This window comes from Epinephelus fuscoguttatus, linkage group LG17 (genome assembly GCF_011397635.1).
Source record: "Epinephelus fuscoguttatus linkage group LG17, E.fuscoguttatus.final_Chr_v1".
Taxonomy (NCBI): Eukaryota; Metazoa; Chordata; class Actinopteri; order Perciformes; family Serranidae; genus Epinephelus; species Epinephelus fuscoguttatus.
This window is the reverse complement of record NC_064768.1, coordinates 34171067-34189095: the sequence shown is the minus strand read 5'-3', so window position 1 is coordinate 34189095 and position 18029 is coordinate 34171067. Positions and strand designations below refer to the sequence as shown.

General features: G+C 42.6%; 1 protein-coding gene across 9 annotated transcripts in view; it reads left to right on the top strand.

Annotated features, from left to right (window-relative positions):
- The window catches only part of phactr4a (phosphatase and actin regulator 4a), a 44417-nt gene that overhangs the window by 20983 nt on the left and 5405 nt on the right, over positions 1-18029 (top strand). For 4 of the 9 annotated variants that reach the window (XM_049601419.1, XM_049601420.1, XM_049601418.1 and 1 more), the window contains 9 exons: positions 3534-3704; positions 3795-3875; positions 3980-5224; positions 7205-7588; positions 11501-11632; positions 12136-12712; positions 14290-14519; positions 16080-16242; positions 16507-16562. In XM_049601419.1, coding sequence (XP_049457376.1) covers positions 3534-3704; positions 3795-3875; positions 3980-5224; positions 7205-7588; positions 11501-11632; positions 12136-12712; positions 14290-14519; positions 16080-16242; positions 16507-16562 — 3039 coding nt within the window. The remainder of the gene's footprint in view (positions 1-3533; positions 3705-3794; positions 3876-3979; positions 5225-7204; positions 7589-11500; positions 11633-12135; positions 12713-14289; positions 14520-16079; positions 16243-16506; positions 16563-18029) is intronic. The other 5 variants (XM_049601421.1, XM_049601425.1, XM_049601423.1 and 2 more) reach the window with 5 other exon arrangements.

Below are 18029 nucleotides of genomic sequence, written 5' to 3'. Positions count from 1 at the left end.
GCTGTTTATGTTGGTTGTCCCCATTGATTTAAATTTGCCATTTTTTAAACATCCTTTCAACCAAAACTTACATGTTGTCAGATAGTGATCAGTGTCGCAATGTGAGAGTAATGAACTGACTGATAACTGGTTTGATACTTTAATTATGCGGCATCAGATAGCTGATATTAAATACTTTAATTATGTTGGTTGTATTGTAAAATAAGTAATTTGGTCACGCCTTTGTAACAACAGCACACCTTTCAACAGCATCAGTAGTGCTTTCAGTGAGGTGAGGTGACTGGCAGATCTGCCAAGAAGCAACTTTAAGATGAAAAGCTCTGTTGTGTCTTTTTTAAATGACTATGCCAATTAGACAATTAAAATAGAAATGTATTTGAGCTGCCAAACACACACTGCCCAGGGTGTCTGCGAGGCTTTAAAAAGTCTTAAAATGTCTCACCTTTAGTTTTATTAATATTAGATCTTAAAAGTCACTAAATAGTCTTTCATTTGAATTTGTGAGGTCTCAACTGCCACGAACATTTGATTGGATTTCATTTATCCGTCTTTTTATTTCTTTATGTCAAAATGAGTCAAGCTTTTCTGTGTGAAAGTTTACATCTCTTGTGGTGCAAATCTTTGAGCCTGCCGCTGAACCTAACACTGTCTTTTTACTTTATGCTTGCTTAATTAACCTAACCCTTATTAATTAAAACTGATATTGACAAAGTTTTCCTTCAGGGACAGGATTTACAGTTGAAAAAAAGTAATAAATTACAATATATTGCAATAAATTTTATCGCAATACTCGGCAATAATATTGTATCATGACTTAAATATTGTGATAATATCATCGTGGATCCTCTAGTGATTCCCACCCCTAGTATTTTCATTTTTACCTCTTTGATTGTCCTTCTAAAATGGACAGATTTGTGTTATATAACCTTGAGTATGCTTATACTATGTTTCAGACCACCATATTATTTTTTGCATTTTTTACATTCCTCTTTCACAACAGGATGTGAGTCTCCTCATTACGCATGCCACTGTCACACTGTAATATAATACAACTATAACTATTTCAATGAGAAAATGAGCTCACCTGTCTTCCTGATGGTGAAAACGTCCTCCTGCCTGCACTTAAACCATAGGCCTTCTGTGGCGCTCTGCCATGCTGCACAGTGTTTTGTAACTGCCATACGACTCATCACCTAGGAATTATAATGGCGGATTCACACCCAGTTATTGCTGTCTTAGGATTTTCAGTTCAATTTTGAGTCCTGGTTTAGTCACAGCTGGGTGCTTATTTTAGGACTGTACCTGACTCAGAATTTTGTCAGTTGAATTGGATTTGGCTGTTGATTATTGGTCCCTTTTTTTCCATATAGACTATCAAGCACACTTTTTCGAACTGCGAGATTTTTGAACAAGTTTCGGCAAGACATTCAGTTAGCCCTCCAAGCTAATGCCTGCTAATTACCCTAATGAGGGATCGGAATTGTGCAACAGCATTTTATGTGGACATTAGATATTAAACAAAAGCCAGGGACTGTTGCTGTGAGCTGTTAATTCACCACTTCTAAGCAGATGGCAGAAGATAACGTTATCTCGGAGATGCCTCTGTCTCACTCAGACTCACCCTGGGTCCAGGTCCTCAGCTTCTTGTACCTGTCTCAAGCATCTCCATTGAGTGGACAGTAAGACCTGCCACACTGTAATAATTTTACCTGGAAGCAGTGTGAAAGCTGCAGCTACTTCTGGGGACTTTTCCGTCCCCAGAAGTAGCTGCACACTGAACTACAAATGTCTCCTCAGCTTGAAGAATCTCAGTCGACTGAGGGATGTTCGACTGATGATTCGTTTCTTCTGTGTTCAGGGGGCCGTCCTTGCTTATTTGTTCAGTTTTTACTTCATTTCATAATTACTCTTGTCTAAAACGAAAATATTGAAACTTTTGGTTTTGACAGTCAACTTGACAAATGTAGGGGATGTTCTTTGATCCTATATCCATCACTGCTGTGGCAAAAATCACATAAATTCACTCCACTCTGAAAGTAACACAATAAGAAGCAGGGTCCATATTTCACTGTCTGGCTCTCAAACAACAGCTTGGACAGTGATGGCAGTGAGAGCGAAATTTGGACCAGCCTTGTATTGAGGTTTGGTCATTTGTCATGACAGATAATTGAACTTCGAGCTTAGAGCTGGAGCCTTGCCCTGTGTCTGGACCTGCATACCTGATCAGGAATCTAAGCTTGTTGACTGTTGCTGTTGTTGACTGTCTGGGGATTCTCAAATTATTATTTGATGTTGGCCTGTATATCAGCCATTCACGATGGCATCATATCTTAATGATGTGTTTGATATAATGCTATTTGGTTATATCCTAATTAATACATGCTCAGTTTGTAGTCTTTAGAAATCCCTGAAAGAATATGGTTGTCAACTTCGAACATAGGTCTTATTTACCTTTTTTTGCCATCATGACAATTAGTGTTCAAAACTTTGCCAGTAACTCCGCACTGAAACAGAAGATTTCTGAACTCTAGTGTTTGCTGTTGTCACAGGCCACTAGCAGTTGTCATCCGGATGTGGGCGTTTTAAAGACTTAAGATAAAATTCCAGTGGGCCCAATTTACAATAGAGGCTGGCCAAGAATTCTGTGATAAGTCTAAATAATATCTGGGTTTGTCAATACAACACATTCACATGATTACAATGAACTGCTCTGTTCTGTTAGAGAAAATATGTGTATATCAGATGTATGATCAGCATTAAATTCTGAAGTGTCATCACAATGAAAGGTTGTTGTTGTTCCGCCTCAGCTTTTTAAACATGTAACTGACCTGTGACTGTTCAAAGAGTGCGCTGATCTTTGTTACATTAAAGGATGCACCGATTGTAAAATTCTGGACTGCTACTGATGTTTAAAAAACATTTCAGGTACCATTGTTTTTTTGTTTTAGTTATTTATTCCCCCTTTTGTGCCAGGGAAATTGAAAAAGTCTTCATCATAACAACACAACTGTTTAAAAGTAATTCGCCCTGCATTATACTATCTTTGAAAGAGCACAAATTCAAGCACCCAAATTTATGAAACAACCTTTAATATAACCTTTAAAACTTGAACATGTTTAAAAAACTGCTGCAAAAGCCTTTCTCTAATATAGGTTTTTTTTATTGCTGTGAAAACATTAACAAATTTCTCCTGAAAACAATTTAATTTAACATTATCAGGGAAACAAAAGTTCGGTCCAAACTGGTATCTAGGGGACAACGTTAGTCTAGAGCCCTGTTTTTAAGCCTTTGTAAAATTAATTTGACACAACATTAAAACATTTGTCACTGCCATTGGGGAATGCCATCTTATTTGCTGATAGGTTGATGACAGTCAAGGAGGCAAATGTCAGCCGATACCGATGTTTGTAACTGGAGATACACATATATCGGCCATTGTTTTCATTAGTGGCTATTGAAATCCAACTTTGAATTAATGTTCAGAAGTCAAACCTCTGAGTCATCTGTTGTTTGCCACTGTCATGTTCACACAGATGATGAGGTTGACCTGCAACAGAGCACAACAGGGGGTGAGGAGGGAAACTCTGGTGGAGGAACACCTCCAACCAAACGCAAAGGCAAGCTCTCCAAAATGGGAAGGATCTTCAAGCCCTGGAAATGGAGAAAGAAGAAGCCAAGTGAGAAGTTCACTGAAACGTCAATAGGTATGCTGGGTGCAAAGCCTTATTATCCTCACCTGTTTTGTGGTTTACTTCATGCTTGATTTTATTCATATATTCTGTTTCCTTTTTCAGCCTTGGAAAGAAGGATTTCTGTCAGAAAAAGTCGCCAAGAGCTGATTGCCAGAGGGGTTTTAAAGGATATCCCAGAGAATGGTGAGTTGGGCTTTAGTTGTTTTTGTCAGAGTATTCCATGGATGAATTGGCTTCATACCTTATTACACTAACTGTATTTCACTGCCTGTGTCTTCATGGGACAGAGAGCAATGATGTTAACCACTCCAAAGCTCCACCAATGAAAAATGGGCACCCTGTGCCAATGGATGTGGACAGGATGTCAGAACCAGGGGTGCGAGTGTCTCGAGGGGAATCTGACATTAAGGGGAATGCCCTCAGGCCGCCCCAAGTAGATGAACGTCGAAGCAGAGCACCATCTGATGCCTCCAGAAGTAACCGGGCACCTCTGGATGTGGACTCTCATGCACGGCTTTCTGTGGACGTAGACAGACGAAGCCGTCTGCCATCAGATGTTGATAAGAGAGGAGCATCATTACCCCGAGGACCTCCACCAGATGATAGATACCGCAGGGAAGAGAGGAGAGATGGCAAGGATGACAGGGAGGACAGAGGAAGAAGGGACTGGCGAGAGGAAAAGGAGAGGGATGGGGGAGCCGACCGGAGAGAAAGGCGAGAATGGAGGGATGACAGAGAGAGGAGAGATGATAGAGAGAGGAGAGACGACAGAACAGAGAGAGACAATAAGGAAAGGAGAGATTATGAAGAGAGAGAACGCAGGGATCGGGATGAGAGAGAACGCAAAGATCGGGATGAGAGAGAAAGGAGAGATCGGGATGAGAGAGAGCGGAGAGAGCGGGATGAGAGAGAGCGGAGAGAGCGGGATGAGAGAGAACGGAGAGATCGGGATGAGAGAGAGCGGAGAGAGCGGAGAGATCGGGATGAGAAAGAATGGAAAGATCGGGATGAGAGAGAGCGGAGAGATCGGGATGAGAGAGAGCGGAGAGATCGGGATGAGAGAGAACGCAGAGATCGGGATGAGAGAGAAAGGAGAGACAGGGAGCGTGATGATAGAGAAAGAAGGGATGACAGGGACAAAGAAAGGGATCCGCGGCTTGAGAGGGAAAGGAGAGAAAACAGAGATGACAGAGAACGAGAAGACAGGGAGAGAAAAGACATGCGAGGAGAAAGAGATGATAGGGATAGGAGAGATGACCGAGACAGGCGAGATGACAGAGAGAGGAGAGAGGATAGGGACAAACGGGACGACTGGGCCAAGAAGAATGAACGAGAGCGACGAGATGAGCGGGAAAAGAGGGAGGAGAAGGACCCGCGGCCTATAGTCAGGCCTGTCTCTGAGATGGATTTGCGGCCTCCTCTACAGAAGAGCTCCTCAGAGGACAACAAGAGGACTCGCCCAGCTTCAGAGTCTGACAAGAGGACTACCCTGCCCAGATACACCCCGGCTGCAGAGTTCAGAGATCGCTCAGGTAAGATCTCTCTGTTGTGATGAATTATATACAGCTTACCTTCAACAGTGCAATGGCAATTAGGAAACGACTGAGAAAGCTGTCATTTCTCAAATCCCCTGAGTCACGGTGTTACCAAAGGAAGTCAAGAAAAATAAAGGACTAACTATTTGTTTGGCAATTGATTGTACCTTAGGCACGCAACTTTGACCCTATTGTTTTCCAGCCTTCATCATGTACAGTTATTTCTGCTGGAGACAAGAGAAAGGATGTAGTGCTTTTCCGAGGTTGTCCACTTTGGGGTGGCAGATAGGCTACAGTAGGGTAGATTATGTAAACCCAGCCAGTTAGTAGGTGTGTTGTCTCTATATACAGACTCTACATTCAGTGAATGTAGAGTCTGTAGGCAAACCCCGGAGATCTTGCCTCCGGAAGAAGAGCGGAAGAGCCCTGGTTTCCGGTTGTAGGCTGTTTGTAGTCCGCGTGATGTTGACCAATCATGTTTGAGCTGGCTGCAGTTGTTGCCAGGTTAAACGCTCCGTGCGGTGAACTAACAAGGCGGAACATAATTGGCGTCACTGCAAACTCTGAATCCATCGCAATGGTTCAGCATATTTACTTATATATAAACGGAAGTCAGAAACGGAAGTTCGCCTCCTCCGCCCAAATCAAACCGGAATGCCAAAAAAAAATGGTGGTCTGCCCCCAGAGGCTGTATCGCCGTCTGCCGGAAGTCAGATGTCGAATACAGCCGATGGGTTCCGAGAATGGTAGTTGTGTAAATCACAGGATGTTATTATTATCAACTTAACCTACTCCTTTTAAGTCTCTCTTTAGTCATATAACTAATGCACAACATGGATTAATAATGAACCAGTCAAACGTTTATGAGAGTGATAAGGGCTTAGGCAATCTCAGATTCTCAGTGTGAATCAGATTTGCATTCATAATGGGAAAACTAGTCTTACTGTGACAATGACCTGTTTCAAGTGAAAACTAAGTGTTAGGGATGGGCATTTTAAGTAATTTACAGTGAGTACTCGAGTTCTCGCACAAAAAAAATTCTAACATTAGAATAGGAATGAAAATTGGCTGAAATCGGAAAACAAGTGCAATTGAAAACTACTTTATGAACAACCAGGTTAAGGACCGTCTCTGAGCTGCTTTCCCAGAGTCAGTTCAACGTCTGCCCGATAGCAAGAGCTAGCACAGCAGCAGCGGCTAACATCCCGCATGAAGGAGTTTAAAGGGACTCAACGAACTCACACAGACAATGAAACAGCTCAACTCATTGTTTAAACCGTTAATAACTGGACTCGCACTAACTCTTCCCTGGTGCGGATGTCACACGCCCACAGCTGTCACACTCCCACAGCTGTCACACTCCCACAGCAATACTCTTGAGTACTCAAGTACTCATGCTTTCGTTATGTCAGGTTGACATGTGAGCTAACATGCAGATGTCCTGTGTCTTTCCATTTCCTAGTAATTACTCAGTCAATGAATGCTTTGCTATGATGAAATACCCACGTGTGTGTAAACCAAAGTCTCCTGACGCTGCTGTGAAGGCGGTTTGGGTAAATGATTGAAGTGTAATTCTGAAAGCTGAAAGCATCAACAAATTGAAAGAGCAACTATCAAGCTTTGATACATGGATTTAGGTGAACAAGAGAAGAGGGAAGAACAAAGCAATGTGCGTCTTTGATGTCTCTCCATCTCTGCTGTGTGTGAACTTTAGATACCTCTCATCCTCTAATAACTGTTGAACCTTGATCAGAGTTGCCCTCAGGGTAAGCTCTGGAACGTGGGCTTATTGTACAACGTTCACTAACACCTCAGCTTTTACTCCTGTGTTTTATTGTGTGTGATGACCCTTCTGTGTTTTCCATCGAGTCGAGCAACAGTAGAAACCTTGTTACGTTCTTTCCTTTAATGTGTGTGTGTGTGTGTGTGTGTGTGTGTGTGTGTGTGTGTGTGTGTGTGTGTGTGCCCCCTCTGTAGAGTCCGCTGCTGTCCGCTTCGCCCCTGACCCTCGTCCTGCACCAGACTCCCAGCAGGAACCTCCCCCACCCAAACAGGCTCTGCTCCCCCCTAAGTTTCTCACTGCACCCTCTGCTGAGTCCGGCAGGAGTCCGACCCCCTCCTCCTCTTCTTCATCCTCCTCCTCTTCCTCCTCCTCCTCCTCTTCCTCCTCCTCTGCTCCTGTAGCTGTGGCCAAGCCACCAAGGACAGTCTCCCTATTAGTTGAAGACCCACCTCGACTGCAACCTGCTGCTCCTTCCCCAGCTGACTCTGACACGCCGCCCCCTGTCCCTCCCCATGCAAAGCAGCCTCCCATCCCTCCACCTAAACCCACCAACCGCAACAGCAACCCCGCACTGCTTGGTAAGTTTATCGGCATCTGCTTCTGCAGTTTTATAGATAAGCCTCTGTCTTTAAACAGCTGGTCTTTGTTTGTCTTTGTTGAACTTTTAGTCAAACAACCAAAGCTCCAGTTAGCTTTGGAGGATTTTAATAAAGGCCCAGGGAAACTGTGTATTCAATCTTTGAGAAACAGTGGTATCTGATTGCTTGTTAAATGCATTATATAAACAACCACCTCCGCAGAGGGCTGTAGACCACTTGGCCATTCTAGCAACACCCCAAAATTCTGTTGAAGTGTTTGCCATAACTTGAAAAATATACTAGTGGTGTGAGACTTGAGAGTTAGCAGCCTGTTGCACCAGAAATTCAAGCATACTGTAGTTTAAATGTAGTGGAGGAGTTAACTTTTAAGTTGGTAAAAACAGGTTGCGCCACACAAGTTAGTGACAACATATTGTCAACACAAAACTTAAAATGCACACCTTCCCCGGTCAGGTGTGATGTCATTCCTTATTTACCGTTGTCGTAGTTAGACAAGTGTATGAGACAAATTATAGCGGAGCCAGACAAAGTTTTTCTCCAATATTTACACTGGGAGCACAATGCCTGCGACAGACTGTCTCTTTACATTCACGATGACACAGACATGCACGCTAACATAAAAGTACACCCATGTGAAGATAAACAAACCAGTGATACAAACAAATGCTTGAGAAATAAGCAATAATGGTTCATGTTTTTTCTTAAAAACAATATTTAGTATTGTGCAATGACATATTTTTTCAGTTTTGCTATATTATATGTAGATTACAATTTAAATGCTCACACTGCAGCTCATTAGTACACATCTGTTGTTTTATCTATTTAATCCAAAGGCCTGTACTAACAAAAACGACTCAACAATTTAATTCATTTATTGATTAATTTTGGAATCTTAAATTCATTCAGGCTGTCCACCACGACAACAGAGAAAAGGCACAAGAAAGACTCGTCATAACTGCTATATAAAAGCAACACTGTTGTCCTTAGAGCCTTATTCATTTTCATTGATAGTTGAAGTTCACCGTATTTGAACCAGTAACCATCACTGAAAAGATGTGCACACACAAACACACCTGTCACTGTATCAACCTCACTTCCTCACGTGCCAATTTTGTCTGAAGGAATAGCTCAGGGCGTAGCAAGCGTGTGCCGGTTGAGCGAGCAAGACAGGGTGACGGTGACAGTGGATGCGCTCAGTACAGACAGCTGCTGGTGATCAGAGCAGGGGAGAGATTATCTGTTGTCAAGTTGGAGTGAATGTGCAGTAGGTTTCAGTTTGTCCATGAATAAACCCTGCAGCTTTTCAAGACCCAAATGAAGTCTTGAGTCCAAACACATGCAGCTGCATCCATGTATGTGCCTGCAACTTACAAGTACTTAATTCAGAATGTTACTCAAGTAAAAGAACATACGTATACTTAAAGTACCAAAAGGAAAAGTGCTCATCATGCATAATGGATCATTTTAGAATATTATATGTTATATTATCAGGTTATTTTGTAGCTGAAATGTTATCCCTTCATTTAGATTTTCATTTTAGATTTCAAAACTGGCACACAGAAAATCTCCGACAGTTGACTTTTACTTAAACTTCAGATCAGACTTTTGCAAGTGCATTACAGCAGTGCATTTCTGATCGAGGAGGTCAGTGTCTTTCAGCCTGAAATATTCTTGTTGGCTTTTTCAAACAGCTGTGAGGTGCCAGTTAAAGTTGGGATTTAGATGGCATGTTGGGTGTGTAAGCTTTGTGCCCACACCTATCTCAAAGATGCACGTTACTTTTTGTGTGTCATGGTGTGGCTGTTGTGATTTTTGATAGACTTAATCATCTGTGCTTAGTGCGAATTGAAGAAGGGAGGAAGACATTGTAGGTGGTGGAACAGGATATTCTTTCAAAGTTTAGAATGTTTTAACTTCTTGTTATTAAGTTGTAGAAAAGTGTTATCTTTGAGTCAAAGAAAGTTATTGACAGCTGTATGTCTTGGAGTTTCCTAAGTATTGACCGTAATTACCTCGATTTAAGCATAGTCTCAAAGTGAGGCCGTGGCTCGTTGCCGTGTAGGTGTTTTCCAGTGTGTTGCTAGCGTGCAGTTTCTGTGCGCACAGCCACCACTCTCTGCAGAGAGGACACGCAGTGGCTTGTCTTTGCACGGTTTCTGCAGTGCCAGCACTTCCCTGGAGACTAGATGAAAAAAAAAATGAAAAAAACTGATTGGCTTTTAGCGTCTCATATCCTTCGGCACAGCATGCCACAGCTGCTCTTGTTTATAGCCCATCCCAGTACTGTCTCTTTGAAACAGTGTCTGCAGCAGTGACACATTCCACCTCCATTTGTTAGGCGAGGTTTCTATACATGTGTTACTGCATTTCATTTCACAGTGTCACACTCACAGTCTGCACAATGTAGCTAGCCTTACTTGCTGGCTGAGATTACATTGGTAATGGACTCGGGTGTGTGTTTCAGTGTGAGTCTTTGTTCATCTGTGCACACTCAACCCTCATGGCCTTAATGATATTGACATTTATGACTCATAATGATATATCAGCTTATAGTAACAATCATGATAAGGATCAAGTGTTTCCCCTATTTGCAATTAGCGCTGATTAGTGCCACTGCTATATAAATATCCCACCATGTGTGGTTACCTCATTATCTTTAAAGACTAGCAAGGATTAGAAATCAAACACCCCCAGATAAGGCTGCTCTGATCGATTGTTCGCTGATTATTGGCAGATATTTGTTCTAAGTAGTCTAAAGGTCGAGCAGAAGAGCCCACACAAGAGCTCACACAGCATGCACCCTGCAGACACACAGTCTCTCTTCTCACTTGCCACACACACACCGCACTGAATACATCTGTAGAGGCTGCGATACAGTGCTGTTTTCTGTCAGTGGTTTTATTTAATATTGTTTTATCCTGTATTGTGCCCACATGACCGACACTTTGTTTACCAGCTATTCCTCGTCTGCATTTCACCAGGATTTGAGTCGTTGGTCTCGGCAACTGGACACTCAGGGTTTCTCAGGGGAGACCGTGAGAGTCCTTTGACGTCATTACTCCAAAACCTCTTGAACTATTTGCATACATTTTTTACATTGGTGACTTGCACCTGTGTTCTGTTTATAACAGTTATCAATTGTTTTTACAAGCAATGCTAGAGTGACAACATCGATTGAAACACTAGATGTCAGATGTTACGTCTGCACCCATGTGTAAGAGAGGGAAAGCATTTTATTAACGTAATTTGACATCTAGAACAGTGTATAAAAATGTGTCTAAAGCTCTTCTCATGTCAGCAGACGCACAAAATAAAACTCTTGCACTTCAGCACCACTGCTGAAATAAAATCCCACGGGAAACACTGGGATCCCTCATTTGTTGTTTGTGTACATTTTAAAGTTGCAAAATGAACTTGTCAGTCCTCTCTGGTGTAGAAACTCTGTAAACTCATTATTGGCTGACATATACACTGATAAAAATATCTGCAGTGAGCTGTATTGGGTAATATATCTGTTTAGCTTTTAATAGAGGTGAGAAAGCTGACACAAGGAAAAATGGAGTTCTGTTGTGATTCATTCCCTGAGAGAGATCTGTATAACCGTAATGAAAGAGTGGAAATGTTAGCATAACAAAACTATGTGTCAATGGGAAAAATCACACTGCAGCAGTACTTTAATTCAACCAGGATAACCAAGAAAAGTATTTCTGAGATGAAGCTGTTGTTTCTCCACAGAGATTGTGAGACATATAGGGCTGGATGTATACTCTGCTTCTGGACTGTGTCAAATCTTGACACATTATCCGAAACAACCCTCTTGTACTGTATTTCTCTCCCACTCTGGAATGTAAACCATCCCCTCTCCCTGACATCTCCACTCATTTTTGCCAGCTTCCTCATTGAACAGGGCCTCTAAGGTCAGGCAGCCCTGTCACTGGACCAGCTGGACACGCCAGAGTGAGCTTGGCCTCTACCTTTCTTTACCTGTGTACCTGCGACACAGAGCTGGCCAGACCTGCTCAGGTACCCTGCGGGGCGCCAGATGTTAATCCATCCTAACAGAGCCTGCAGACTGCATCAATTCACCCCATCATAGCACAGGGAACACCTCCCCTCTGTTTTAACACCAGTGCTGAATTGTGCATGTGTATTGCAGCCAGCAGAGCTGTTGTCAGCTCAACTAACCAATCTCTAAATGCTGCCAAGACGTGGCATGGCATGGAGCACTGGATGAACATCTCGTGTGTGCTTTGTGGATCCAAATGGATGTTGATAACAGATGTTGATACAGTTTTGTTATAATAATTGTGTGTGACCCTTCACTGACTCAGAAACCAGCTCGGCAGTAACAGGAACGCCTCCTTTTCTCCCCAGTTAAAGTTGTGATTGACATACTTGCTTCTTTCATAATAGAACTAACTTCACCCTGCTTCAGATGAATGTGCATCATGTTCTGACTGCACCTTATGTTTGTGAGCATCACTCTGTGTGACAAGTATTGATTACTGTTGTTGTCTGTTTGACAGCTGAGCTTTCACAGCCTGGCAGCGGTGTCATCATCGTGCCAGCACCCGCTAAGCGCTCGCCGCCAACACCACCAAAAAGGATGACCCCTGTCACCAAGCGCCATTCAGTGGACCCCTCTCCTCCCAGTCAGGTCCCAGAGTCTCCCACCACTGAGCCAGCCTCAGCCCCTGCACTGATGCCCCCTGCTGTCCTTAAAGGAGATAACAACGAGGACAAGACAAACGCAGCAGCTCCTCAGTCCCCAACTGAGCCTATGCCTTCACCACCGTCACACATCCCTCCATCTCCTCCTAGGGTTCAGTCACTGCAGCCACCCAGCACCTCCTCCTCTGGTCCTGTGCCCACTGTGCAAACTGATCCTCCCAGCCCAACCACAGAGCCTCCCAGCCAGCCTCCTGCCATCCCCCTACACATCCTCATCCAGAGAGCTCTGGCCAGCCCCGGCCCAGCTCAGCCCAACCCAGGCAGCTCCCAGAGGGCCCACTCACTGCTGTTTGAGTCTCCTCCAGAGTTCCTCGCGGAGGTGGGGGGTAACCCACGGCACTCTCTTCCCATCACCATCGAACCTCTCAGGCTGTAAGTGTCCCACATAATGTACATTACATTGTGTGTAGGAGGATGAGTCTTCTTTAGCTGAAATCATTGTTGGAAAGTTTATATTTGATTTAGTTATATTCATACAGCGTGATTTGGTGGCATCATTTTCAATTTATGCTTTAACAAACCACTGTGGGGTTTTTTACGCTCTGAGTCTATTTCTGTCACATTTATTGCCGTGCAATTTGCACAGACAGCTGTTTTAAATCCCACAAATATCCCACTGTACGTGTATTTTTAACTTAGTAAGTGATAACTGATTGATGAGCTTTCAGTCTGTCTGTGAGCAGCAAATTCTTCCTCACTTGCTACAGCAGGCTGGGAAATAAATCAATGAAGCAGCAGAAACAGACGCTGTTTGTTTCTTCCAGTGGAGCTGACCAAAAAAAAAATATATCTACTGTCAGTCAGCCTGGTTAAGGCAGTTTGGCAGGCCGCTGTCCTCTCAGCTACGCAGCAGGCAGACAGCTGCTTCTGCGGACAGAGACACTGAATGTAGAAGTCAGTGTGGATTGAAAACTACTATAACACGACCAAATGACATTACGCAACAAAATATAAAGATGCCAGTAATATGAATTTCCGCAGCTGTGTGTCATGAAAGGAACGTGTTGTTTGACCGTATTTCTCTTGAGAATGTGTATTTTCAGGCGAGCGACACCCATCAGCAGTGTCAAGGCTTTGCTGAGAGTAAACGATGGCTTTTCACTTGTAGTCACATGGACTGAATAACTAGAAAGATGTTGACAGATGCAGTTTCACTATCCTGATATACTGTGAAGTAAAGAGTTATTTATTTGAGGATATGAGAAAAAAACGTGTACTTGTGTTCCCTGAAACTTAATTAGGCAACTGATCAGTTGATCTTCAATCATTGTGGTAATCAATTAATCTGCTTTTTTTCTAACACAAATGGCAACAATTCACTTTTTATTTACTCTTAATGTGAACAATGGCTGTTTTCTTTGCCTTCCATAACAGTATACTAATTATTATTGGGTTTACTGTGTGGATTTGACAAAAGATAGTTGATGACGTCCCCTTATGTTTTAGAAAATTGCAATTTTATTTTATTAATACACAATAGCCAACTGAAATCAACTCAGGCAGGGTTTAAATGTTTTATAAGTTATTTGACTGAAATTTGCAAGACACGGACCTTAAAGCTAACATTTGACATAGAGTTTTGTTGTTATTGTAAAGTCAGGTTTGCTGTGCCTAATTTTAAGGACATATTCCTAATTAAAAAGACCCACACTTTGTTTCCTTGTCTGTTGACCTGATGGTCATCTGTTAAGGCTGCCAGCAGGAGAGCAACACTCTTTAGTCAGCCAAAAAAGAATCATGTACAGCTGTGCCTGGTTAATCTGTTCAGCAAACAGTAGTGCTTTATCCTGTCACCGGGCTGTGACTGCACCCGGTGGCACTCTACTGCATACTGTACCAGATCAGAACATTTAGTAATGCAGCTTATTCTCACACTAAGACATAAGAGGAAAAACTAAACCTGAGCGTCTGAGCTCCTTCAGCTCTCTCACAGCTGTACTTGTTTACAGGCCAGAAGACGATGACTTTGATATGGAGGAGGAGCTGCGGAAGCTTCATCCTCAGAGGGCTCCTCGCCAGCCGGAGCTGGAGCCCCGCAGCAGGAGGGGCATGGTTGGAGACCTCAGTGTGAGTGTGATTCCCGAGGACAGAGGAGACAGCGAGGGGGAGTGTGACTCTGATGGCCCCATCCTGTACAGAGACGACGACGAAGATGACGACGATGAGGAAGGCCCTCCAAGTAAGTTGGTCTCTCTTACACTGCTACATGAAGGTCATGTCGGAGAAACGCTGGTACAAGTGCCCTGATAAAAATTCCACTTAACTTTTCAGAGCATGAAAAATACTAGAAGTTTTGAAGTGGTTCAAGTAGTTGAACATCCTGTATCTTTTATTTCTGGTTATACTTGAGAGTGCCTGAAGACCTTTTTGTTTCCTACATGCAGATTATGTAAAAAAAAAAAAAAAAAAAAATCAGTGTGTGTAGAGCTTAAAGTGTAACCTTCAAAAAAGTTTGAATGCAGCTGTTTCGTCAGCCGGTTAATCTTTCAGTTCAGACAACTTTATTCATCTCAAAAGGGAAATTCATTTGCAGCTATACCCACCTCATATCATCCATACAACATTCAAACACTCAAAAGACTCACTGAGGCAGTTAAATGTCTGAGACAGATGTCAACACAGGACACATAGATCAATATCAGGTAACAATGATCAAATAAACCAGTTGATAAAGGTCATATAAATAACCATGACCACTGTACACCTCCTTGTTTCAGCCTGGAAAATATGAAAATCGTCCCGGCTTTTTTTGTCATTTCAACAACAAATTAGGTATCTTTGGATTTTAAACTTCTGGTCAGACAGAAAATAGCAATTTAAGAATTTGACTGGGCATTTGTTGTTAATTTTTGGGCCAAGTTTTCCCAAAGGCATCTTAAGGCTAAGAGGATTGTAAAATCAGTTTCCCAACCTTCTTTAAAGGTCCAGTGTGTAGGATTTAGGGAACTATATCAGCGGAGATTGAATATAATACAGTAAGTATGTTTTCTTTAGTGTATCATCGCCTGAAAATGAGAATCGTGTTTTCGTAACCTTAGAATCAGCATTTTATATCTACATAGGGAGGGGGTCCTCATCTATGTTGAATGTTGCGCCACCATGTTTCTACAGTGGCCCAGAACAGACAAACCAAACACTGGCTCTAGATGGGGCTATTCACATTTTCGCGTTTACACATTTCCGTGTCGACCACCACAGTTAGCAGCCCCTCCGCAACAACAGCGCTGGAAAAAATTGTACAGATGTAAATTACCACGTCCGTTTGTTTTCGAGCGGAAGAGATCTCTGGGGTTCATTTGGCTCCTGGTAAAAACCTCCTAAACGTCTGGATTGTAAGTTATCAGAGAAAGCTGAATTACTGGGTCCTTTTTCTTTACATTTTAGAGGAAGAGATCTCTGCGGATAATTCGGCCCATGGTTAAAACTTCCTGAACAATAAACACTAAAGTAGTTTTAGCTGGTTGCTATCTGTAATCCTTACCACAAGACGCCACTAAATCTACCCTAACCCCTAAGAGTGGTTTCCAAAAAGCTTCATAACTAAAGACACTCTTAGAAATAATGGCAGATTTACGAGGGCCTGTTACCCAATTAAAAGGAGGCAAAGAGCGTCTTCTGAAGGTCCAGAACAATTTTCACTTTTCCCTGAACACTGTGATGCTGTGATGTGTTTAAATTACAAAATATGCACTAGTATGTATGTATAAATGAATAAAAATGTGTGTTGTATGTGTAACAGGTGGACTGGCGAGTCGTGTGAAGAGGAAGGACACATTAGCCCTGAAGCTGGAGAGACAGGAGAGAGAGGACAGGGAGGCCCAGGAGAACCAAGACAACATGAGCTGGCACAACAGGGAGCAGTGGGTGGCAGTGAGGAACAAGATCAGCACTGCACTGACACGGTAGAGAACTCACATCAATTCAGTTAACTGATAAACACAAGGATGACGTACATCCTTATCGTAAAATTGGATGCGTCAAGTTAACTTCATCCATCACTGATATAGCAGCTGATGCAGTTTGACAGATTCCATATATTATTTATGGTGTAATTCGTATAGTTTGACAGGCTCTCTACACTCCCTCCTCAAGACAAAATATGTTCCTTTTAAATGATCCATATCAGCTTTTAAAAATGAGTAGTCAACAGTGTTTTGTGTCTTCAGGCGGCTGAGTCAGAGGCCAACAGCAGACGAGCTGGAGCAGAGGAACATCCTTCAAGGTAAGACTACCTCCATCCATCGCCCCCTCCACCCTTAACTCTTCATTCAGGTGTGTTTATTTGCATTCAGTTCCTCTGCACCACAAGGTCAGAAAGCAAATGCTTCATTTTGCTCATCTCCACCAAAATCAGTTGTTGGTATTAGTCATTCAGCCCCTGGCTCATGTGTTTGTTTGTTTTTTTTTGTTCCTGCCTCAGGCATATTGAAAGTCACTAAACACAAAGCAGTTTATACAATACTGGCAGTGATTTTGCTTTATTGAGATGTTGTCCTGGATTTGAATGATAGTGTTCCAAGGACCAGATGTATAAACCGTTCAACCTTCCACACGTAAACTTGTATTTATAAAGCAGTATGTCCAGTCAGAATGTCGTGCATACACTTGCACATGTTTTTCTTCATGTGATATGGTAATGTGGAAGATGGAAAAGTAAACTGAGAGACTGAATCAAATATTCATCTAATCTTCTTTTGGCTGTTTGTATGCAGTATGCACATCAATCAGTTTATATTATGGTTGTACATTGTAATGACTCTTGTACAGTTGCAATCAAAATTATTCAACCCCCAGTGCATTTTAGGCCTACTGGTAAAATATACAATTTCTCAGCTGTTTGCAATAAACAGATTACACAAGAACTGTTTAAGTAGTTCAATGAAACTAATATTACAAGGGTTTTGATCCAAATTCAACACAAAATGCTACTTTTAATGACTTCTGCAGTCTCAAAATTATTCAACCCCTTCATGACAAGCATCTTCAGTACTTAGTAGAGCACCTTTCGCTGTTATGACCTGCTGCAAACGTGATGCATAGCCAGACACCAGCTTCAGACAGCGTTCTTGAGGAATCTTAGCCCATTCCTCATGGGCAATGGCCTCCAGTTCAGTAATATTCTTGGGTGTGCGTTTTGCAACCGCCTTCTTCAAATCCCACCAGAGATTTTCTATGGGGTTCAAGTCAGGCGACTGTGACGGCCACTCTAGAATCTTCCATTTCTTCTTCTGAAACCAAGCCTTGGTGGACTTTGAGGTATGCTTGGGATCATTATCCTGTTGGAAGGTCCAGTGACGCCCAAGTTTCAGCTTCCTCACAGACAGCATGACGTTTTCACCTAAGATTTCCTGATACTTGACTGAATCCATCGTGCCCTCCACACGCTGCAGGTTTCCAGTGCCAGAGGCAGCAAAGCAGCCCCAGAGCATCACTGAGCCACCACCATGCTTCACTGTAGGCAGTGTGTTCTTTTCAGCATATGCTTCATTCTTCTTCCTCCAGACATACCGCTGTTCCATAGGCCCGAAAAGTTCCAGTTTTGTTCCATCGCTCCACAGAACACAATGCCAAAACTTCTGTGGCTTATTTATATGGTTTTGAGCATAATGGAGCCGACATTTCTTGTGCTTTTGGGTCAGTAGTGGTGTACGTCTTGGAGTCCGGGCATGGAGCCCTTCAGTGTTTAGTA